This window comes from Diadema antillarum, unplaced genomic scaffold (assembly GCF_040938485.1).
Source record: "Diadema antillarum isolate AM-2024a unplaced genomic scaffold, OU_Dant_1.0 scf00000079, whole genome shotgun sequence".
NCBI lineage: Eukaryota > Metazoa > Echinodermata > Echinoidea > Diadematoida > Diadematidae > Diadema > Diadema antillarum.
The window spans coordinates 611,371-637,201 of NW_027270968.1; the positions used below are offsets into that span (position 1 = coordinate 611,371).

At 41.7% G+C, this 25,831-nt stretch overlaps 2 protein-coding genes across 2 annotated transcripts in view; one reads left to right on the forward strand and one right to left on the reverse strand.

Moving 5' to 3' along the window:
- Positions 1-15,863, forward strand: part of LOC139717661 (nucleolar complex protein 2 homolog) — a 49,123-nt gene extending 33,260 nt beyond the window's left edge. Inside the window, exons 15-17 of the mRNA XM_071629168.1 lie at positions 9,856-9,999; positions 10,740-10,853; positions 14,490-15,863. Of these exons, the coding sequence (XP_071485269.1) occupies positions 9,856-9,999; positions 10,740-10,853; positions 14,490-15,098 (867 nt within the window). The 3' untranslated portion in view covers positions 15,099-15,863. The remainder of the gene's footprint in view (positions 1-9,855; positions 10,000-10,739; positions 10,854-14,489) is intronic.
- Positions 15,864-20,412: 4,549 nt separating this feature from the next.
- LOC139717651 (uncharacterized) overlaps positions 20,413-25,831 on the reverse strand; it is a 34,159-nt gene continuing 28,740 nt past the window's right edge. The window contains exons 7-12 of the mRNA XM_071629158.1: positions 25,115-25,410; positions 24,185-24,552; positions 23,896-23,981; positions 22,877-23,148; positions 21,955-22,100; positions 20,413-20,691 (exon numbers count right to left, since the gene is read on the reverse strand). Coding sequence (XP_071485259.1) covers positions 20,413-20,691; positions 21,955-22,100; positions 22,877-23,148; positions 23,896-23,981; positions 24,185-24,552; positions 25,115-25,410 — 1,447 coding nt within the window. The remainder of the gene's footprint in view (positions 20,692-21,954; positions 22,101-22,876; positions 23,149-23,895; positions 23,982-24,184; positions 24,553-25,114; positions 25,411-25,831) is intronic.

Here is a 25,831-nt window from a genome sequence, read left to right on the forward strand (position 1 = left end):
CCAAGTATTTCATACCCATTCTTATTAGTTGATTATGTTACTTGTGGTACCGGTCGGATGATTTGCAGGGATGGATTATTCCAGTTTCCGAACCTTCAGGACAGTGCATTAATGGCCCAGGTGAAAGCAAATAGAAAGTGCATGTATTATGCAGAGTAATATCCTGTTAGCAACAAAATATAACATCAGAAACAAATGGCCAAGCACTGATGTCTTTGAGGTTTACGGCTAAAGAAAAGTCAAAGCATATTGGGCATCAAAGTTTTTAAACTTTATGAGTTTATTTGTTTGATACAAGTGAAGACATGGACTAAAGTGCGAGTTCATGTACAGTTTTTGTTCTGTGCCAAAGATGACATGAAATGAGCTAGAATGGTAAAATAGCTTTTTTCTTGTCTTAGCACATCATTAGATTGTGTTATTTCTTTCACACTGACAAATTTCTGCTAACATTTAGCCTCCTAGACAGAGATATAGTGTACTAGTTTCACTGACCTACAGAAGCTAAATCTAGTTGAGTACTATGCACTCCGGTAAAAACATTTGCTTATCCAGGTGGCCACAGTGCCATTGACCTTTTGGTCCATCTTAAAAAGAAAGAAATAAAGATCCAGAGCCGTATAAGATATTTACAGATTATCTGAATCATTTTTATAGCAACTTGCTTCTTACAGGACTATGGCACACACACACACTCCTTAAATAAAAAGTCATCGCATTTAATCTAGGCATGCATTTTGTTTTTAAACTTAAATTGAGTCATTTTTGTGTCTAAACACTGAATATGATGTATTTCAGTTGAACAATGCCATGTTGCCAAGAAGAAATGGTATAAAGAAAGATGTAATTTCTCTTCAACACTATCCAAATACTGGCTGTCTTTCATAGACCATAATTATGTGACCGCTAGCTCAAAACCCCAAAAAAGTCACAGATTAGGATTCCCTGTAAGGGCCTGAAATGTGCCATTTGGGTTGACTTACTCTAATTTCTGGAGTTTGTCTTACTTGGAACTGTAATCTTTAACTGTCCAAATTTGGCGGCTTGAAATAAAACCAAAGTAAAGTTATTAGCAGTTTTACTGGACCATATTTTTGGACAGGCACTACTTTCACTGTGAAAGTGAACATGTTTTTCATTGATACATTTGCACAATGTGTTTGAGTGACCCTAATCTTTGAATTTGCAGAGCAGGCTCTCCCTTTTCTATAAAAACTTACCTCCTAAACTCTCTCTTAATTTCAATCACGTTTTGAATGGATTTAATAGGATGGGCCAAATTTTATCAAGTCATATATCATTTTAAAGCTTAGAGCTTGCTCTTTTTAACTGTGTTGGAAAGTTGAAATTCATTCCAGCATACTTTGTGGGTTTTGAGCCGGGCCATTACATCGTGGTGTGGAAGAAAGGAGTGGACTTGCCTTGCTACCTGCCACAGCCATGTCCCTATGAGGACACTTGATCTTTGTCTGCCATGATGCCTGAACCTAGTTGTTGTTCAAGTAGTGAAGTCAATGTACTAATTTTCAAGAAGTGAAATGTACATGATTGATGTTATTCCATGAAAATCATACATTAAACACATGAGCATATATGTGAGAAACAAAGAAGTCAACAGGAAATACATGTCAAAAAGCTGTAAACAGTCAAGATATATACAATATGAGAAAATGTACAAAATCAAATCTTAGTCTTGTTGAGTAAAAATGATGCTAGCAAAATCTCTGTAAATATAAAAATTACAAATGTATTGAAGCATTATATCATACAAAATACAGTACAGGAACATGTAAATGTACAGAAAACACATATATTAACATTCTTCTCTAGTCAGCATATCTTGTTGTTTCATTGGCAATTTCTCTTTTTAGCTCACCTGAGCCGAAGGCTCAAGTGAGCTATTGCGATCGCCCTTTGTCCATCGTGCGTCGTGCGTAAACTTTTTACATTTTCATCTTCTTCTTGAGAACCCCATGACCGATTTTCACCAAACTTGGCAGGTAGCATCCCTAGGGGGATAGGATCTCAATTTGTTCAAATGGGCACCATGGCCCACCTGGGGGGCTCCCAGGGGGGGGGGGGGGCCCAAACCCCCTAAAATTAAGGAATCTTTAAAAATCTTCTAGAACCAGAAGTGATAGGGCTTAGATAATACTATGAGGTAGTACATTGATGACTGTAGTTTCAAGTTTGTTCATGGGATTGGCGGAATCAGGGGTACCCCCCCCCCCCCTTGGGACCCAGGAGAGGGGATGGAGAGAAGTCCTACAGTTGTAATGGGGCCTGAATTGTACATATTCATCGTCTTCTTGAAAACCTCATGATGAATTTTGACCAAACTTAGCAGGTAGGGGGCCCTAGGCCCCCCCCCCCACATTAAAGAATATTTAAAATCTTCTACTCTAGAACCAGAAATGATAAAGCATAGTTAATACCATGAGTTTGTACATTGATGACTTTAGTTCCAAGTTTGTTCATTGTAGATCCAGGGCTGCCTGTCCCCCACCCTGGAGTGGGGGGGGGGGGGGGATCCATATGCAGACCTAAGTTTCCAATGTTCTCAGGTAAGAGTGTGCAAGAATGCGTGGAAGGTGAAATTGCGATACTCAGGTGAGCGCGTGACCCCCGGGTCTCTTGTGTTGTCAATGTTTACATTTGATTACTACAAAGGATCTTTTTGTTGTACTGTTCAAATCAATATACGTGTAGCAACTGTGAAGTGACAAGAGACCAAAAGAGTTTGATTCTGTGGTCCCAATTAGATTGGAAGAGCATGATTGATCTGTGGATTTGACCGGATGCACTTCTTAAAATAGGCCCAGAACAAGTTCTGGCCATCGTGATCCTCAGTCCAGAGCAGGTTAGGCCTGTCTCTGCTCAAAAAGAGTCTTACCAGGTATGGCAGCCGCTCATCTGGTATGTCCTCCAAAAATATCAGGATGACTTTGTCAAGTCCTGTTTCATTCACATGCTCCAGAGCCACTCTGACCTTGGTGTTGAACCAGGCATCATCAGCACAGTGGTTGCTAAGCAACAGGACAGTCTTGTAGCTGTTCTCGATGATGTGGTGGACAGCATTGATGTAGTACATTGAAACCCTGAGAGCTTCGTCGCCATAGGCAACCCGTTGGAGATGGGGCATCCTCTCTTCCAGTGCAGGCCTGAGGACACCATGAAGCCAGTCATCATCATCATCCTGACACATGATGTTAAGCTGATACTCGTAGTCATCTGCCCCTAGGTCTCCCTCTTGCTGCTTATAACCCAAGACCAAAAGTTTCAGCATGAAGATCTTGTAGTTCAGCCACCAGCGTTTCCTGTAAATCAAAAGTCCCAGCAGGATAACCACGACACCGCCCAGGATGAGTCCAGACGTGAGTGGTGCGTTGATTCCGCAGAAGTCGCCTGGATGGAATGCCTCGAGCGGCAGGTTCACAAATTGTTTGAAGGAAGTCTGCGAACACAGGGTCTGATTCCCGGGGGAGGCGTTAACGTTGATAGTGTGGAGCCAGTTTTCGAACCAGGCCAAGCTGCAGTCGCAAGTGAAAGGATTGTGGGAGATAGCGAGGCGCACAAGAGTCTCTGGAAAGTATGTGTTTGGAGAAATTGTAGTAAGATGATTTGTGTGAAGGTACAACTTTGTGAGATTCGGCGTGTCAACAAGTAGATTTTTGTCAAACAGAGTTATCAAATTCACCTGCAGAAGCAATATCTGTAACATTCCCAGTCCATTGAAAGCATGTGGGCAGATTTTCTTGATCTGGTTTGACTTAAGTTTTAGAACTGAAAGGGATGATAAATTAGAGAACATCCCTGGTTTCAAAGTGGTAATTTGGCATTGGCGTAGGTCAAGTTCTAGAAGTTTGTTTAATGGTTGGAACACCCAAGGGAACTTGTGCCAATTTGCCAAGTTATTTCCCCATAGTGTGAGGTTTACGAGTGATTCCAATCCATCAAAGACAGATAAACCTTGATCCTCACTGACCAGGTCCCTGATATTCAACTTCGCTTTTGGCATGTTTAATATTCTCAGAGATCTGGCATTTGTAAACTGATCCAGTGATTGGAGGAAAATCGTTGTCATGTTCAGGTCCAGGCGATTGAGGTTTCCTAATCTTGCAAAGGCACCATTTAGTGTGAGGTGCCCTTGAAAGGACAGATCAATATATTCCAGAGATGTGAACCTGACAAATGCGTCTTCAGATATGGTATGGATCAGGTTTCCTGTCAAGACGATGTTATGCAAGTGGTGCATTCCTGCAAATGTCTTCCCATTCAAAGATAGTAACCGGTTGTGTTCCATTTTCAGCGTGTGCAAGGAACCCAGATCCCATGTTCCTGTGATCTTGTCTATGTTGTTTGAGACAAGATTCAAGACTTCTAGAGAGGGAATGCCATTGAATACAAGAGGGTCTAGAACTGCAATGCCATTTTTGGACAGAAGAAGAGTTTTTAAGTTCTTGGTACAGGCAAATGCATGAAGAGGCAAGTGTGAAAGTTGGTTCTTTGCCAGATCCAAGTAAGTGAGTGAATTCAATCCACAAAACGAGGCATTTGTGATTGACACTATTCCATTGCTCATGAGGTCCAAATAATTCAGGTTGCTAAACCCCCAAAATGCGTCACTCTGTATTTGAGACAGTTTGTTTAGCCTGAGACTAATTCCAGTGACATTAGGAAAGTCTAGCTGTTGGCCTTTGTGTGTGAGGGGGAGTATCTTGTGGATACTTGCATTGTTGATCCACATTTGAGTGATAGTGTAATTCCCCATGAAAGCTCGCATGTCGAACGTGAGGAGGTCTGTATTGTTCAGATTGAGGTCTTGCAGGTGGCACAAGTGGGAGAAGATTTCGTGCGGAAGTTCAGAGAGGTTGTTAAAGGCCAGGTTGAGACTGTCGATGGAGCAGCGCCCAATAGCAGCAAAACTCTCTTGGTGAAGATGCGTGATCTTGTTGTAGCTGAGATCCATCTGCGAAAGTTGTCGACAGGAAGAGAACTGTGTTAAACTGATGTTCGCAATCAGGTTGTGGTCGAGGAGGATGTTCTGCAAGGCTCGAATGGACCCAAGAGCGTTGTTTGGGATCTCGGTCAGTCTGTTGTGGGATAGATCAAGAATTGCGAGATGGAGATTCTTCTGAAAGAGGACATCTGGAAGACGGCTGATGTTGTTGGAACTCAGATCAAGCACTCGCAAGGCCCGGAGTGACTCAAACGATTTTCCTTCGATCCGATTCAGCACATTCCAGTGCAAGAGCAGGATCTTGATTTTCCAATACGTAGCCAGTGAATCCTTTGTGATGGTTGCAATGCTGTTGTATGATAAGTCGAGCTTGTTGAGGTTGTCTGGGAGGTTCTGAGGGACAGTGGAGAGGTTGAGGTGAGAGCAGTCTGCTTGCAGTGAGGGGCCAAGTCCAGAGATGGAGCACGGGAGAGGTGATGGAGATGGTGCTTGTTCCCAGTGGCCCGCACACCATGATAAAGTCGTCAGCGCACTCCAAACCATGACAGCAGTACCTCCAGCCATTTTTGTTTACTGCAAAATGATTCACAATGAATTTGCAGCTCTGTGTACACACATTTTGTGTCTTTAGAAGCGGTCTGTGTCCCGTCACGAGCAAGTGCAATCAGTTTCCTTTGTGCATTTCTCTCAATTACATTCTTTTGTGCTGCATTTCTCTCAATTCCGTTCCTTTGTGCTGCATTGTTTCAAAATGTGTTTATTGTGCACTTTATCCAGTATTCATTACCAATAGTAACAGAGAAGTGCCATTAAATTGAGGTGTCTGATGACTAAGGTGACAAGATAATGCTAAATATGATTTATTGCATTATGTGTTTACAGATGAATAGTCTTAAATATATAATACTAAGACATTATGAATGCGGGAAATGTCAGCCTGAAGACATTTCAGATTTCATACCAGTGAACATGTCAATGCAATGAATCAAATGACAAATGAGAAAAACCAAACCAAAACAAAACTATGAAATAAGGCAGTCGGTTAAAAACATTTCACTCTTTAAAGTGTATAGTACACAAAACTCCAAACAAATTAGCTGATAGAATTCCTCATAGAACAGTCTAAAATGTTCCAGTACTCTGGCCAGCAATTATGCAAGTGTACAGACTGTATGTGCTATCCTAGACTGGGTTCTACATTACTGATGGTTTACAATAGAAGGTGTCTGTTAGCAGAGGATTTAAAAAAAAAAAATGTGTATTTGGTTATTCTTTACAAAAAAAAAGAATGCACTTGCCATTGGTATATCACCCTTCTGAAAGTAATAAAGCAGACATCCCAGACTGAACAGAGATGGAGTCTATATAATTATTATTTGTATACATGAGCACAAAGCCCCACTTGTTGGCCTCCAGGGGGTCCATAGACCCCAACTCCAAAGGAATCTTCTATAAAACTAGAAATGATGGAGCTATAATGGTATAGTACAACTGTTTGTAAGTGCATTTTCAAGTTTGTTTAAATGTCAAATCCAATTTTGCCCCCATTAGTGCTCAGGGGAGTGGGGATGGGGGTGGGGGGGGGGGAGAACCAAAGTGGGGGCAATTTTTCACATGTTCATATTCTTTTTGAAAATACCCTGCTCCCTCAGAAGCACCTAAAGCCCCCCAAGTTTGCTATGTACTTCTTAGAATAGAATATGTCAAAGGTGAACTTGCGATACTCAGATGAGCGCGAGACCCCCACGTTTCTTGTTTGTTTGTTTGTTTGTTTGTTGTTGTTTTTTATGCCTCCGCCACGAAGTGGTGCCGGAGGCATTATGTTTTCGGGTTGTCCGTCCGTCCGTCCGTCCGTCCGTCCTTCCGTCCGTCCGTCCGTCTTTCCGTCCGTCCGTAATGACTTTTGTGGACAAGGTAACTATCAAAACCTGTTGAGGTATCCTAATGAAACTTGGCATGTATGTGAATTAGGGGGTGAAGTTGTGCCTATCAACTTTTGGGTGCATGTGCTCAAGGTCAAAGGTCAAAAGGTCAAGGTCAAATACATAAAATTTCACTATTTCCACCATATCTATGCAATGCCAGAAGATATTTTCTTGAAACTTAGTGTATACATGTATTACCCAATTTAGATTCTCTGGTGAAAGTTTGGGTCATGAGGTCAAAGGTCAAAGGTCAAAAGGTCGAGTAAAAGTATTAAAACTTCTTTTTTTTTTCTCTGTAAATTGGAAAATTGTTCAAGGTATCTTCATGGAACATAGTATATACATGTACTGACTGGCAGTGATTATCTAGAGAATGTAGGGTTCATGGGGTCAAAGGTCAGGGGTCAAAGGTCAAGTGCAGCACTTCAAAATTTTACTATTTCCCTCATGTTCATGCAATGCCAGCAGGATTATTATCTTTTTTTTTTACACTTGGTGTATGCATGTGTAACCTAATAGAAATTCTCTGGAGAGTTTTTTTTTTCTTTTTCTTTTTTTTTGCCTCAAAGGTCAAAGATCAAGTGAAAGTGCTGAACTAACTTTTCCTCCATATCTCAGAAGTGGCTCAATTTATTGTGAAACTTACTGCATATTTATGCATGTTCTACCTGAAAGTGATTACTAGTATCGTATGAATTTTAGGGTCAAAGGCCAGATGAACATGGTAACAATTTACTATCCAGCACAGAAATTGCACTTTTTCTCCATACCGGTACCATGAAAATTACTCAATGCATAAATGTATGAATGGGTCAAAGTCAAGTTAAAGTCCTAAATCCCCAAATACATGCTCTCCTATTCATCCAATTAAACCAAAGTCAAGGAAGGTGAACATTCAACACATTTGTGACAAAGTTGTCATTTCAATATTTTGCCAGTTTTGTGAAAATGTAATCACACATTGTCCACATGTACTATCTAGACCTATTAGGAAAATCATGCATTATGGCGGAGGCATACCAGTCGCCATAGCGACATTTCTAGTTTTGCAAGAATGCGTGGAAGGTGAACTTGCGATACTCAGGTGAGCGCCAGACCCCCAGGTCTCTGTTTGTTTGTTTTATATGTGGTTGTGAGAAATAAATACTGATTTAAGAACACCATCATTTGGACCTTGGTAATGAGGAACTGAAACCAATTTATTGACAATTAAAAGTTTTATGAAAGGGAAATGAAAAGTCCACAGAGTGAGGGGGAAAAAATAGACAATAACAATGATGATGATAGCAAGACTGCAAACAGAAATAGGCATGTACCAAGACTACACCGTATGTCCCCCAAAAGACTGTAATTGGATTTTCTGCAATGATGACTTTAAAAATGGCGAGTCAATAAAAATGCAATTTCAAGGTGTGAAACTATAACTTATTACATACATCTTACAGAAAACCCTGTCCGATTTGCTTCAGTGGTCACAGAGAAATTCTGATCTTTGTAGAGCACGTCAGGAATTCCTTCCCTCTAAGTTTTGTCTATTGTGCTCATACCTTACAAAATGGCAAGAGCATCCTAGTGCTGAACTTGGAAGAACGGACCCATGACATGCTTTACAACGATCCACATTTTCCGTGACTATATAACCAAATTGAATGGGGTTTTCTGCAAGGTAATGAAAGTAAGAATTTATACTTGTAGTTCAATACCCTTTCATTTTGAAAGTTATCAATGCTGAAATTGGGTTGTATTTAATTTTTTTTTTGACATAAAATGTACTCTAGATATCACTACATATTAAGCTTAATAGAGGAGGACCTTGTAAGTGATTACCAAAAATTCACAACTTGAATCAAATCAAACGACCTTTTTAAAGTTTAAGAAGCAAAATCTCTGTGTGAAATTACACTAATGGTAGTTTATTCTTCAGCATTACACATTTCGTAGGAATTTTGAGTTCTGATAATACAATGAATACTATGTGTATATAACAGTCTGTGGTTCATCATGTAAGCTTTAGAACTGAAAAGCTATATTACGTGTCCAAGGGGGTGGAAAGTTTATTACATAAAGTTCCATCCCACATAGAATCTTTAATGCATAGTGAATGATTTCCATATGTTTGACACTTAAGGCTGACAGTCGTTGATATGTATGCACACTATTTGTTTGTTTGTCTGCTCTTAGAAGGACATGGGACTTCACATCTGTGCAAAGCTTGTGGGGAACAATGAATAAATTATTGTCAGTTTCCAACCGCCCAAAACCTGGGCCCTGTTGCATAAAAGTTGTAGTCAAGCATAAATCAGAAAATCAAGCATAAGTCTGTGAATACTCAACTCTAATGGGCTGATAATGACTTATGTGTGATTTTCTGACTTACGTTTGATTGCATCTTTTTATGCAACAGGGCCCTGATGTAGTGATTGCTCAGCCAGATGCCGAGCATTGCAAAGTAATGTAATTGCGCTTTAATTTTTTGCTCATAATCCCTGTAACAAATTGGGTTAGGTTACCACTTTACATGCAACACTAAGAGAGCACAAAGAATCTTGCTAGACTGGAGTTGACCTTTACCAGTGATTGTACGCTTCAGTGCACATATTCACTGATGGATAATTCTATATTTAATAGCAGGCTTGCGCTAGTTGTAGTTTTCGAATGTACCACAGAGGGCAGCAAACAAAGATTGATTTACTTGCAGAATCATAATGTAAAAGTGGTTATTTTTGCATGAAGAGTTTTTCACGCTATGCCAAGTAAGATGAATTTCATGTGTTTTTTCTTTCTGTGGAATCAAGACGTTACATAGTGGCACATTTAACAAACAAAAATATTTGTGGGCTCTTATTTTTGCGCTAGTTTCTGGTCACGCGTAATGAGCTAAAAATTTCCACACTGCAACAATTTCCACGTTTACGGTAATATCTGATGACTGATACCCTATAAACAAGTCTGTTTCTGCCTCTCTTGCAGCTGAGGTCTTTTCTGAAGAAGTGCAAGGTGGCCAACTTCACCCGTCAGATGAAGCAACTCCTGGACAAGGTCCTGGAGAACTGCCTAGAGGTCACCAGGAGGCGAGAGAAGGTCACCTTTGGCCTGGCAGACGACAAGGCCGTGGTAGGTGTCATGTGATCCCCTATTGCCTGCCCCCCCCCCCCCCCCATTTTTTTGGGTTTATGTCTGTGTCTGTTAGAGCAAGAAGAAGACATCAATGAATAATCCATGTGCGTCTGGTTGCGCAAGTACTTTCAGTGGAGCTTTCTTAGTTGCAGTGTAGATCAGTTGGTTTAGAGACTTCTTCTCATGTGTCATTATCAATTCCATTGAATTCAATTGAAATTTAGTACAAGTTTTGATTTTTTTTTTTTTCAACAGAATATACAACATACTGATTGAGATTGGACATGCATTTGGATGATATAAAAAACAAAAATGACAATTTGTTCACGTCTTTAATCATCTTAAAAAAACACAAAACTAATCAAAACAAAACGAAATATGCAACGCACATTTGGCTTTTTCTTATTTTGCTTCTTATTTTGACAGGGGTTATCATTGACCCTTGACCCCTCCCCCCCAAAAAAAAAACACAAACAAACAAAAACAAAACACACACACACACACACACACACCCTAAAAGTGTTCCACGGCCCCTGTTGCTGCCTTGGTCAATGTGCCTATAGAGCACTAACTCTACTCTGTAAACAGCAAGTATATGCACTATAGGCTTTCATAACTGTGCAGGAAAGGACCAGGTACATTTACTGAAAATAAGATCGGTATTCTTTGTGTATTTTTCATAACCGTGTGCTTATCTGTCCTTTAAGTTGCTGGGTTTCTTTTCGTTGATCTCACAGAGAGCGTGGGAAATGAAGAACAAGGAGCAGGGCACACCGATCCTGAAGTTCTACCAGACCTACAAGAAGCTGAGGGAGCGAGAGCTCAAGCATGAGGAAGCTGGCAAAGAAAGGGTGAGAATACTTCCCTGGCGCTTTGGTGTTGCACCTCTCATGCCCACATTTCACGTTTGGAAAAGAAAACGGAGAATATTTCATACTAGAGTTTAGTTTGATTAATGATATCTTGTCCTGTCATGATTACACACCAAAAAAGCAAAAAACAAACATAAACAAAAACAAAAACCAAAAAAAAAAAATCAAAAGCACTGTGAAACGTAGTCACCCAGAATGTACTTATACATATGATAGATACTGTATAAGTGATATATTTCATGTATTGGTTTTAATTTAGTAAATTTGGAAAAAATTTGGAAAATTGATAGCACACTAAATTGTTGCTTCCCATTTGACATAAATGCAAGGAATATTGTCTCTAATGTTGGAAACTGCTATCTTAAATAAGTAGAAACGATGCTGCTTTTTTTTTCCTCACTCTGTTGCAGTGGTTCATGATCTGTAATTAAACCACAGTCTCATACATCCTGATTCATGAAGTAAAATGCAAGTAGAATATGTGGCATGTGCAATAAGGGTGTATCGTAAAGTGTATGTGTGTGTATGCAAATTTTTGCAATGTTTAGTTGATGTTGTAACATTAACCCTTTGTGTGTTTTCAGTGCCAACTGGCACAGAATGCCCCCATAGCCTATTATAGACCGATTCGAGCGACTGCTCATGGAAGTGCGCCCTCTTAAGGTGACGCCATAACTAGGGTCCATCCAGGCCAGGCTGGCAAGCGCCCTGCGTGCGTGGCAAGGGTGCCAGCAGCAGCCAGTGCTTTCACCACCCGGTGCCAGCCGGCCAGCTATCTCTGGCAGTGAACTACACGTCTGGCTTTGTGACAACTGCATTTTTTCGCTCGCTAATTGTAAAATTCGCGGTCCAACGGTGATTAGCGAAATTCGTGAAAATTAAACAACTTATACTAAGTATGAGCGAATGGGTAGATGACATACGGCTATAGCCAAAACTTGAATTTCAAGGTAAATATCGGTACGATCCGCGAGTGTTTGTTGACTCTATTTCTGTGGCGATGACGTAGGTACTTGCATGTATGCCCCATATATTCACATTTGTGTAAGAGAATGAAAACCGTTGGGGAAAGTATGGCTAGGCGCTGGCAGACGTCTTGCGAGTAAGCCTAGACTGTTGAGAAGTTAACTGATATGATTAAATACAAATAATGAATCAGAGTCTTGACCTACATATGGCGCTATAAATTGCAACTTATTGGTTAACTTAAACCTTTTTAGGCTTTACTCTGGCCAGTGGGGTAGAATCTGTTCAACATTAGATCTTGTCTAGAATTCTATAGTATAGGCAAGAGTCCAGACTATGCCTATTACTACTAGACTTCTAGAACCCTACATCCTTTATCTTTTTCTGTTGTCGCTAACTTCAGGCAAGCCTAACTAAGTAAACCAAATGGAATACAGATCTAGGCGTTTCTAAACCGTAAACTAAATATATGTTGCCTGACAATGATATGTCACAACCAAAATCTAGGGCTAAATAACATTTCGCTAACGCCTAATAATAATATTGTAATCTACAAAAGTGATTTTCAGATTAAACTTTCTTAATATGAAGCGGATGTTTGCCCCCATCCATGGTTTAATGTTTATATAAAAGTATCAATATCAAAATTCAAATTCAGAGTTTCAGGCCAAAATTTAATAGGCATGCTATGGTCAATGCATTGCTGAACATTGAAGAAGTGAAAACAATATAAGAATTTAGCCCATCCTGAGACATTTATTTGCCTGCAGTGTAGGCTGTAGAATGTTTGTCATGATAATGTAATATAGCCAAGAAGTGTATTTAAACTTAGGAAAGTAGTGTACCAAGCACAAAAAAACAGTGAATTAGGACCTATCAAAATCTTCTGAAATGAACAACATATTTTACGAATATGCAGTGATAGCCTAATTAATAGAGGATCTAGAATCGCTTCTAGTAGGCGTAGGCCTAACTCTGTTTGGAGATCTGTGCATTTTGTGATACCGTTGTATTTCACTTGTCCCTAATTGTATATTCATCATGCGTCGGTGGTGAATGAATTTCACACGCTGCTATGCAGCTTCCATTTCCGTTTTTTTTTTTTTGGTTATTTTTGCACCCAACAACTGCACAATATGTTTTCATGATCCTTTCTTTGAAGTTTTAATTGTAGATCAATATGTGTGAATCACTCAATTTGTCAAGACTTTCGCACAATGAGTAAACAATCACAACATTAGCGCGGCGGGCGGCGCTGCGGCGGCCGGCTAATTTTGCGCGATGGGTGCGCTTAGGCTGCTGAGCTGACTGTACTGGGTACACTAGTACAGCAGTGCAACTTGCTAGCTAGCTAGCTCACTGGAAGCTCCCCAGCTATGGCGACCGATATAGCGCCGCTAGCGGCGGTAGGTGAACAGGTCATCGAAATCGAATCGGTCTATACACCGTTCAAAATCCCAGGCACAGAAAGGGTCAACAGACATTGAGTGTTAAGTTAAAGATTCTTGCGTCAAGTTATTTTTATTGCAACTGATTGAGAGATTGCCCTTCATAGGCATAAATAAGCAATGATTATTCAGTGTTTTTGAGTTATAGTCATGATAAAAATCATTGGCATACATGCTCTGGTGGGATTTGAACCCATGACCTCCTGATTGTTAGACAGGCGTCATATCCACAAGACTACCAAACTTCTGCCTGATAGCCTGTGATGGCTCTCATCCCTCATGGCAGCAGGTCAATCAGTTGCAGTCAGTTGCAATAGACATTGATTGTGATAGACATTAAAGCCCAAACAAAGTTCTGGTACGCCTGCAAAAGTTGTCAAATTTCGCTCCCAAATGTGAACGTATGCTTAGGAAATGTGCAGGATAATGATGTTATTACAAGATATTCGATGGGTAACGACGAAAATGCGAAATATTAACCAAAAAGGTTCAGTCTCAGTCTTACCCGAACGGGGTCAGGCTAAACTCGGACTCGGGGATAACTCGGCTTCGCTTTGACGGCGGGATGAGTTGTAATGGTTGTCCCTCTGATTGTACAGTGTTGTCCTATGGGAGCGGCCTGTATAAACTAGCGCTTCGTATTCTGGCTACTCGCAGTAATGGTCCGAGTTGTTACAACGCGCGCATCAAAAACCTCTTTTGCGCGCATGCAAAATTAGTGTGCGCCTATCAAGCACCTCTAAAACAATCAAAGGCGCTTGATAAACAACAACAAAAACTCCAAAGACCGCGCGTCTCAGCGACTGAGGACCGCGCGCTGTCATTTTTGTTTTGTTTTGTACAGGATTACGTTAGCACGCACTTTCCTGTCCATTCAGTTAGGCCTCATTTGGTATTATGCAGTGGCCAGTAGAATGTGGCGATCACTTACTGCGTGTGAATTAGGGTCGAGTTAGTCTGGAGCCTTCTGGAATAAAAGTCGGTTTTCCTACTATTACTATTTTTCTCAAAATACTCCAAACTGACTCATCTTTCCGGCAAACAGCGTCAGCCAGGTAAGGTTCTTAGTGGACTCTTTTGATATATTGCAAGCAAAAATGAAATGGTGCTAGACGGGTTCTCAAGCACTTACCGAAACTTAGTTTTCACTTTAAGTGATTACGCGTTTCACTCTTGCCTGTCTTCAAATCTCCTCCCTCAGCTTATCGATGACAAGATCCCCACCATCAGCCAGAGCAAGAAGCGGAAGCTCGAGAGCAAGATGGAGCTCAAGGACCTCTTCAAGAAGGATGTCGGGTCGGACGACGAGGAGGACCTCTTCAAGCGGGTGGAGCGGAAGCAGACGAGGATGAAGGAGAAGAGATCGAGAAAAGGAGGCAAGGACGACGATGATGATGACGACGACGACGGATTGGAATCTTTGGACGAGGATGAGCTGGCGGCCCTGAGCGAGGGTAGCGGAAGTGGCACAGACGAGGATGATGTTGAGGATGACGATGATGATGATGATGAGGGAGTTGGTGGTTCGCATCCGACATCGAGGAAGATAGTAGGCAAGGGAGGGAAAAGTTACGAGATGGAGCAAAGCTTAGGTGATGCGGATGAGAGAGAAGATGTTGTCGAGGACTTCAAGATGTGGTCTGACGAGGAGGAGGAAGAGGAAAAGCCCAAGAAAGCGAAGAGGAGAAAGATGGTGGGTGCTCAGAAGAAGCAACTCAAGAGTAAGAAGGCAATGAAGGCACCGGTTTCTAAACAAAGTAGGCCTAATGGCGCAGCAAAAGGAAAGAAAAAGAAACAGGTTAAAACATGACCACCCTTTTGTGATGAACTCAGGAGTTATTTATGAGAAATGTAGTGAGAGTACACAAATACACCCATCCATTGCTCTTCTGGGCCCCATTTCATAAAAAAGTTGCTGTGATAGCAACTCTTGCTGGAATGGCAATTGTCATGGTAACGACAAGAATCAAGCTTCCTGATTGGCTGTTGCAACGGGGATTTACTATTCTAGCAAGAGTTGCTATCCTGACATCTTTTATGAAACGGGGCTCTGGAGTGACGATTATTTCACAAAGGCTATGACCATAGATGAAAGGTAACTCTTACTCATGAAGTCACCAATACACTTAGATCTTATTTGACTCACAGAAATGATTGTGGCTTGGACTTGCTTGATTTTGAGCTCTTTGTATACTCTTACTCTCACTGGTTAGTCTTGCTCGACGGCATACATGTCTCATTTGTTGCTGGTGTTCATCTCTTAAAGGGGCACATGACTGTCAAAGAGTCTCTCAATTCCCTCTAATGCTATTGGGCATAACAATGACTACATCTACAAATTGTGTCTTGGTTTAATTAAATGCCTAATTTTTGTACAGGGAGAACTCAATATCACGAACACTGCTATAACAGGATATCAGTTACTACGAGGAAACTTTCAGTCTCGACTTCCCTTCCACACAAGTCTGTGTAGTGCTACTCTTATAGCAAGATTGGCTGTTTCAAAATAACTGCTATAGCAAGATAAACTTCGTGACTTCCAAATAAAGGAAAGCAGTTAATGAAACCTGTTGTAGTGAGGTAAAGTGAAATTTCTTTGGGTAAAGCTTTACTTCGCCTGTGCGATCATGTTTGAAGATTCTACAGGTCAATGGGATGCAAACTGTGTCTTGCATATACTGCATTGTATTCCACTTAGTGCAGCATGTTATATATGTGTGTGTGTGTGTGCACATATGTATGTATGCCTGCATAGGGTGTGCTAAAGTATTTACAGCAAGCACATAAACACCAAATTTGCCACGCATATTATACAAATGATGCACAGGACAGAGTGAATCGGTGAGAATTGGATGCGCGAGTTTAACTTTGGAACTGTTTAAACCCACAAACGCAACGAGTGGGTTTTAGACTGTTCCAAAGTTAAACGAGAGCATCCAATTCTCACTGATCCACAAAATAGGCCTGTGCATCATTTGTGTTGTAAAATGGGCCTGTAAATTAATGAAATACAACCATTTTCCCCATCATGCGTCCGGTACACCTACTACACTATACAAGACTTGAGACATGCGTTCATATTTTACGGGACGCATGGCTCAGTGTGGATCAGTGTGGATCAGTAAAATCAATGCATGACAATTGACCTATCAGATTGCAGAGATTCTAAAGCCCATTTTGTAACTACTGATACATGTACTACATCAGGGCTGCACACTAACCCATTTTTTCCACTCATCCAACCTGTCCCTGTCGGACTGGTAGGTACCCAGTTTTGTAATTTTTTTATTGGTCTGAACCTGCAATTTACTGGTCCTGTTCTTTTCTTTTCTTTTTCTTTTTTGTTCGACTGGCCCTGACAATATTAGTTTTTGCTGTTGTTGTTGGGTTTTTTTTTTCAGTGGTCATGGTGGACCAGTAAATATGTCAATTCCTGAAAAGTTACTTGCCCGACAGTGAATTTTACTGGTCTGGGACCGTAGGACCAGTGTCACTGTTAAGTGTTGACTACATCATCTGGTACAGTGTACTGCTATTGCAAGGTAAAGACATTCCACCATCACAGCCTCCTGTGGTATCAGGGTGCATGTATTGACCCGTTACGTGCTGGTTGTGAGTGATGGTAAAATAGAAATGGCCTGCATTCATGCCATTGGTACAGTAAATGTTTTTATAAGTCCACTTCACGTCTGTCAATAAACCATGTTAATCGATGTACTAAAAAAGTCCTCAATTTGTTCTTCTCTTTTCTTATTGTGTTGAAATTTATGAGCTTCTCCATAATTGTACACCAATGTAGCACACTTGTTCTATTGCATCTATCCATATATCTATCAATCTATCTATATTGTTCTATCCAAGAGATATTCCCAAGACCCTTGTGCATTAACTCACTGGAGTTTCGCTGCATTTCTTTCCGTAAGGTGAAACAAAAAGGCGTGCTAGCAAAGGACATATCCAATTACACTGACACATGTACAAATTGTGCATTTATTTATTTTTCTTTCTCTCCTATTTGTCTCTGAACCCTCATGTCAGGGAAGTAGGGCGACTGTATACGCCATGTATTTAGTGAGCCTAGATTTTCGCGAAATCGGAACTTCCCAACGAGATTTCGTTAGTGGTTAAATTTCTGATCATGGAGTCCTGTACGGAATGGAGAAACGTATACGCGTACGTCACATTCATAGCTTGATTAGAGAAATATTTTCGCATGTCTTTAATTTCGTGAATAGCACCTGACTCCCCAAATCCCGAAAATAAAAACCTCGCGAAATATTCGGCGTATACAGTATTGGTCAACCCTGCAAGACTTAGCTTCGCTCTTTGTTCTGTTTTGTTTCTGTCTTTTGCAGTCCCCCAATCGTGATAATGTGAATGAAGACTTTCATGGACAGCATGAAATCAGCAAAGTATTTAACCATTTCATTTAAGATGTGCCGCGCAAAATTTCAGACATATCAGCTTTCAGATATGTCCTCATTAATCTCTTAAGTACAGAATACAAATTTCTAGTGCATGTATGAATACCAGTATTGTACATTTTTCTTGTGCTCTGTTCTTTTACAGTACCGCGTGTTTAAAAAAAAAAGAACAAATTTGTTGATGGATATCAATTTTGTGTCTGTCCATTTCTATCAAGTGCAGCTGAATGTTATGTGTGTCAATGAGGCTCTTGTAATGAACATACATTTGGGCACTACATCAGAAGATCACTACATAATAATCACAAAGACATGACAGGCCGACTTCAAAGTGTTGCTGAAGTATTAAAGATCCAACGCCAAACATCAAAGTCCAACCAGAATAATGTAGGCAGAGACCAGGCGACATTTCATGTGTATCAAAATTAAACTCTTTTATTTGGCTGCGTTGTGAGCTTTTACATAAATGTACACCAATGTAGCACACACATTCTATTGCATCATTGTATGTATGTTTTCTTTTCATTTTTTTCCCCTTGTTTGCTTCTTTCTTTCCTTGTTTGGCTCTTATTTGAGCCAAGCATCTCAACAGGGTTCTAAAACAATAGGGCTCTTTTGGTCCATTTTGAAACTCAATTGTACAGACTGAAACTTGTAAAACTTATTAGTCAAATACACACAAATGGCAAACTTTTGAACATACTGAAATAAATATCTGATCAATTTATGAAACATCTTTCCAAACTATGGAGAAACAAATTTGTATTTGATCCTAGTATTGTTAACAGTCTTATGGCCAAATTATACAAAAAAAAAAAAAAAAAATAGAGAGAAAGAAAGAAAAATTGCTTGGTAGTTTTCCTGGTACATGTAACCTAAAAAAAATGTATTTTTCGCCCAAGATCCTCGGAAGCTCTTCAGTGAGGGAACATGAGCCATGTGTGTCATGAAAGCATGAAAAAAATGAAAGAAAAATTTTTTAAAATCCAAACTTTAAGGCACTGTGTTTCATGCACTGCATTCAGACATGTCTGTTGATTTCAGCCAGAGAGAAACATATTCAAAGCTTCACTGTACAGAGACATAAATAAATATCTTCAAACACACATTTTTATGTACATACTTACATACATTCATACATACAAAATACAGGGTGCACTCAGATCTGAAACAAAGTTTACAGCACGTTGTCATTGTGCAAGAAACTAGTGTTTGTGCCAAAGACAATCTGCCATGAATATTTGGTGAATTTGTATCATGTATACATACCTCCATGCACACCCCACCACTTATACTGTGTTGGCTATTGCCTTCCTGAGTTTGAGAAAACTACCATCAAAAGAGATATTAACAATCTGATATTTTATGATCTCGGCACAAAGGTAGACCATCTTTTGTATATGTAAAAAAAAAAAAAAAGCATTAGGACAGATAAGGCACAAATGAAATCTCAAATATATTTTTGTAACTAAATCCGAGGTACATCTACGCATCTACCAATTTTGTTGAAACTTAAATGGAATTGAACTAACTTCTAGTGTATTGAGGTCCATTTGTGATTGCATGAATTTGGCAAGAGTCAACATATGGAAATAAGGGAAAAAAAAAAACCAATAACAAATGAACAATGTAAATGACAACTTTAAAGCCCTATGGTCAGTGATACGACCTGAATTATTCTGTTCATATTTGTCTAAACGTCTCTTGTATTGACTCATGCGGGACTGTTATGATAGTATTGCGCCGTTGTCGCAAACCCCGTGTTAGAGTACAACTTCAAAGTAACACTTTTCAGAGGAGAAATTATTTAGCCATACCTACTGCATCAGCCCGTCCTCTGTCGAACGAATACGAGAGTGAAATTACCACCGAGTTTTGAGTCTAGCCGTAGAGGGCAGCAGATTCACCCCACTTTTTGCATTCATCATCTCACACGATGGACGAGAATGTAAACCTACATACTGTCGGTCTGTGACTGTGAGAGTAGTACAACTGAAAATTTCCAAAAAATATACATGGCTCTTCCCACGAGGCCGACACCCACGAGTCATACAGCCCATGAGTTCGACACTAGACAAATAAGGCCCATGAGTTTGACACTAGGTAAAAACAGCCCACGAGTTCGACATTAATTACAACAGGGGGCTTAGTGTATCGGTCTCATGGGCCTTGTTTGCTTTAATGTCGAACTCATGGGCTGTACGACTGTGGACTGTGTGATTCGTGGGTGTCAAACTCGTGACGTGCACCCAAATACATAGCAAACGAGACAATCCCAAACTAAATCAGTGAACCCGCCCGTCGAAGTCCATGACTCCATGAGTTGTCCGCGGCGGAGGCGATGTGTGTTACCCACTTAAAGTGCTACCCGTTGACAAACAATTATTTTACGGCAGTAGGGCCTACTTTTCAGCTCACGATCAGTAGACAGACGATGGAACAACAGCTGTCATCTTTCCATACTCGTCATTATTTATTGTACGCAAATGTGTATGAGGAGGAGATTGAACGAATAAGATTTTTACGACCATGCCCGTCCCTCCGTTTGGAGTTGAAAGCTGATCGGAACAGAATTCGTTTTTTTCTAAGCACGCATGTTTTTAAATGGAAGCATCTGTGGTACAATCCACGATGAAAATGTTTAGTGTTCACGCGTGGTAATCGACTTTTCTTTTTGCTGGGAAGTCGAGGTCGAAGCGGTCAATGTACCGGTACGTCATCCGCGAAGACTTCTGTCGACTTCTGCCCGGCGAGGGGCGCGGCCGGGGCGGGTGGTGGGCCGGTCGAAGGAGGGGCGGCGGGCTGCGGAGGCGGAACCGTGCTGCTGCAGTACTGACCGTCGAGCGTGAAACCCAGGCGGCGGGCCACGTGGAGGCGGATCTTGAGGGCGGGGCCAAGCTTGAGGCCCATATTGTGTAGGAGGTGGTCCTCGGTCAGCACGGGTAGAATTTCACCGTCGATGGCTTGCTCGCAGAATACCTGACGCAAAGAAGTCGACATAGGCACCATGAGTGATTTCAAGTGACATGCAATGTATCCACAACCAACTGCAGTAAGAGAGTCTTGTTGAATAACATTTTCCAGCGTTGATATAAATGTGTGACCATTATACGCCAGTGCTTCCGCGTCGAAAGACGCATTCATCCTGGATGAGAAACTATGGCCCGAATTCACGAAGGTGGTTTAAACTTGTTTAAACCTAGACCTTGGTACAAATTTAGACCATGGTTTAACACAAGCGTGAAATAGGCGTTCCTTTGACATGCGTCTATTAATGCGCGTTTGTGACTCGACGTCTGTGGGCGTACGCAATCTGTCATTCGTATTTACGCAGAAGAAATTTGCATAAACCATGGTTTATTTTTATTTTTTTAACCACCTTCGTGAATTCGGGCCTATGAGTTTATGTGCCTCAATTTACGGTAGTAAAGCTTTTTGAATTTGAAAGAAAATCAATAACATTTTACAAGGATGTTTTGTCGTCATTGCCGCTGTAATGGATTTCGGTAATTTGTGTAAAGTGATTGTGATTAAAAGCAGAAAGCAAACATCGGATTTGGCACCCAATCAGCGGAGTTGGTTCGAGGACATGGAAGTTTCCTTGTTGCTTGATTGGCCACGCGCAGTGCCAAGAGAAAATAATTGCATATAATATTTCTCGTACGACCCAGGTTAGTGTGAAAACGGGAACAATGTATTTGTAAATAAAGGTCTGGGAAAACGTGGATTTCGTTGACGGACTTGATCATCACGGTAGAACACACTTCAGCGTAGATTCAGATACAGATTTTAGCTTTAGACGTATGATAAATATTTTCATTTTTTTGAACTGATCCTCCTTTAAAAGATCACCACCTCGGATGGACGTTGACATTATGCACGAACGGGCTACCTAAAGATAATGACATGATTAAACCTTTGTGTTCTTTGGGTACCGATTTACACTGAACACCCCATAGCATTGTACACATTGTCCAGAGTCTCTGGCACAGAAAGTGTTAATGTAATGCGATGAGTCAAGGACGAAAATACCCGGCAGCGCACCCTCCCGGAGTACAATGCGACATATGACGTCAGCTTCACCAGTGACTCTACGGGGTGCTGTTGTTGAGAATACGGTACATTTGTATTTCCAGGGAGGTGAGTCTCACTTCCCTGGTATTTCCAAGGGGTTTAAAACATGCACTTCCTGGTAATTCACGTATTTTCGTGTCGCGGCGATATGAGTGCACGTAGGCCTACCTGGCTGTACTCCTCGCACCCCTTCAGCGATTGGACGAAATGTGTGACGTCAGAGACGGACCAGGAGGCCATGTCTGCGGGGAGGAAGACCGTGTCGCCGTGGCCAGACGAAGGGTGTGACGAGGATGGCGCGTTGCCGTCGTCACCTGCTCCAGGGTGGGACAAATGCAAATGCACTGATTACGTCACCGACTATGACCACTCTTTTGAACAACGTAGAACGGGCGTTGTTCTTTTAGTGGAGGCAACATACGAATTATGTTGCACAGGAGAGCCATGTTTATATTTTGAGGCCCCAGAAAATATCATGTATCACATCGCCTGATAAAACATGGTCAAAGAAGGAGAGGGCAATATACGAATGTATGGCTCAACTTGTAACACTTAGAATTACATGGCAGGAGTGATGTACAGATGTACATATAAACAGATATGGACTGCTTTTCAAGGCATTGTTGATATCATTGCCTCGAGAGATCTCACTCAATGCCATGACCCGCGAGAAGCTTGCTCCGAGGGTCATGGCATGTAGTTGAGATCCTGGGGGACTACGATGTCAACAATGCCCGGAATAAAAGTAGCCCATATCTGTTATATGTACCAAATAAGATTACATGATATTCTACTTGGTCGATCGTAATCGCGCTATCCAATGACACTACTATGGCAAACAGTCGTCTGCGCCACCATAGACTTTTGCATTACGATGGTATTGGACAAGGGTCACTTCTCGCGCTATTTAATGGAAGTCAAGCCTTTACATCGCAAGGCTCGATATTAGTGGAACCAAAAGAGGGCAGTTTAGCACTAAAGGGGCAGTTTTGGTACTATGGGGCTGAAGGCAATTGTCGAATTTACGCCCCCAATTTTAACGAATCAGAATGGATGCTTCGTCAGATAAACTATAGCAGCTGACACTTACCGGGATGGTTGCTACTGTGCGTGCTGCTCGGTCGGCTGCTGCTGTACCCGCTGCTGGAAGACGCCACGATCTCGGGCCGCGTCAGCTCGATCATCTTTACGGGGGTACCGGGCTGCCGCAAGGACGAGCCCGCCGCGGAATGCGATCGCCTGGACGACGAGCTCCCGTTCGTGGATAGGTTGAGTTCCCCCGAGCTTCCGTGATGCGCGCTCGCTATGCCGTTGGTGGTGGTCGTAGTGCTTCGGGCGCCGTACCCTGGTGTCGACTGGTATCTGCGGAAGATGTAGAAATGTTAGCCTTTAGATATGTGAAGATTATGTTTTACGTGGAACGCGCGCATTCAAATCAGGATCAAGGGTAAACCAAGAGTAAAAGGCTGATTTTAATACTAGTGGATGCAAATTTATGGGTATTTTCCTCTCAGGGCATAGTAACGAGCTATTTCACCTACTTGAATATTCCCAGTGCATTTCAGTACTTTGGATATCCACTTTGTTTGCATTAGTTGCTGCTACGCTATGCAAGCATCTGGCAGGTTTTCTAGTTGTAACGAACAGCCGTTGTTACAGCAGCATGCATACACTTTTAAAGTGTTAGCAAACCGGTCCATATCCAGAAGATTATACTTGATAAAAGACCGGCGAATATCGACATTTCATCACAATGGGAAGAACGGCGTTACAGCTATGAGCATTTGTGTATTCCTTATTTGTTAAGCTCATCTTCACATAGCTAGTGCGTATGAGATATGTCACAATACTCACAGAAGTTTTACGAGTTAAACATATTGTTAGGATCCATCTCATTTAAATCAGAAGAGGGGTAAAACAGTTTCCTTGGAGACCTGACGGGACACCATTTGATAATATTGTAGTGTATCTTCAGCCAGATACGGAATGCTGCAACATTTGTTGTGATATTTGCACTCTAAATGCAAGGTACGGAAATTTGCTTCCATGCGTTATTATCTCATTGGTTCCTAACTTATATAGCAATCTGTGGTTGACTAACTAACTTACCTTGGTCTAATCGCCGCATTGACCTTGGTGTAGGACTGAGATGGGTGGGAGGAGAGGACGATATGGGGTGCTCTCTGAGGGTGAGCCTGGATGAGGTGAATGAAGGTTATTGACATCACTCAGGATTACTATCAGTCTAGTGTTGGGATATACACATGTAGCGGGTTTTCAGTTAAAGGTAAAGTACACAGGGCGACGTTAAATAAAATCGTTACATATTAATAATAACGTTACATAAGAAGATGTATAAAATACTATTATCATTATGTCATATCTGTATTGAGGTTACCTCTTCTCTTGCGCCCCCGACGTCGAGGTGCTGAGGGGCGGTTTGCTTGCGCGACTTCGTCTGGTGCTTGGCAATCATCAGAGGCGGCTGCGACATCAGCACTACGCCCGACGACCCCACGGCGGCCCCGCTGGGCGGAGACGCGGACGAGTTGCGGCTGAGATCGGCCGGAACTGACGCCGCGTTGGCTGTCGACGTGCCATTGGCGATGGACGCGCTCGCCATGACGGCAGCTTGAGCAGCACGGACCAGCCCGCCGCTGCCGCCGCCGTAAAACGACTGGATGTTGCTACCACCTGGTGAGGAGCTTCGTCCGAGAGGGGAGCTGGACCGACTGGTGCTCAGGTTAAGCGAGCGACGGAGGTTTTCTACGATATTGGGGTGTCGGAGAAATTAGGTGGAGAGCGGTAATATGCATTAAGCAAAATTGAGATCACGATTCAAATTTAACCATTACATGCTGAATTTGAAGTAGACACCTTTCGCTGTATATCGTATAAAAAAGTTTAGTAGTACACTATCAATTTTCTGAAGTTAATCAAACAGCAAAGGAAAACATTGAAAGACGTACCAGCACAATAAAAATAACAATATCACTACAGCCATACATTTTCTAGAACAAGAGTATAAATGAACATGCAGGGCAAATGAGAATTAGTCATAGAACAGATAGGAAGCCTGAATAATAATAATGTACCACATTAAAGTTCGATTTGGATTTTAATTTAGAATAGCTCCCTCCCCCCCCCCCCCCCTTCACCCCTCACCCTCCCGACCAAGAAAAAAATAAATGAATGAAAAACTTAACCTCAAGATTCTTCAAGTAATATCTTGTCGGTTGCCTCATTACATCCACATCCACACACACACGAGCCCACACCAACACCACTTTATTTGGCATATTTCCTAAACACTATCAACCACGCATACCGATATTTTGTGGCTCTGGAGAGTTCGCCGCTTCAAAGATCCTCCTCTGCTGCTCGTCGTAGATGTCGTCCTCCCGAGGCGAGATGCTCCGAGCTCGCTTCACCAAGGCCAGCCCCGATGTCGACGACGACGCGGAGGCCGACGGCGGACTCGTCGTGGTGGGGCTTCCATTGTCGACGTTCAGCGGGCGCTTACGACTCCCGTCGTAGGAGTGGTGGCCGTTCTGGTTGTAGCCGTTTTCTCGATGCTGAAGCTGGTCGATGATCTCGTTTAGATGGCCCCCGTCGTTGTCATGTCTTTGCAAAAAGGGAAAAAAAAGTAGAGCAATATTGTCAATATCGTCAAAGCGCAAAAATACTTCTGCGCAGGCTGCAGAGCTCTATCACAATTGCACTGTGGGATTCCTCGGGAGCATTGTCACTTCCGGTTGTCCTGCACCTCTCAGTTCCCATTCGATTTGAGCAATTTTCGTCTGCTTTTCTTTCGTTGCTGCTTTCTGCTTCAGCTAGAATTAAGCTACAACGCTTCTAAATTTTACTGACTTGCGGTCGCTAGAGTCAGCATAGTTCTTTACTGCGAGGCTTCAATATGCAGGTCACATGCTAGAAAGCGAAGAAATCTTCAACGAAAAAAAAAAAATGCCCCTGGACAAAGACGGAACGTGACCTGAGTGCAGCCAAGGCTGGATGCAAGTTTGTCCCTTGAGCTATCCCATAA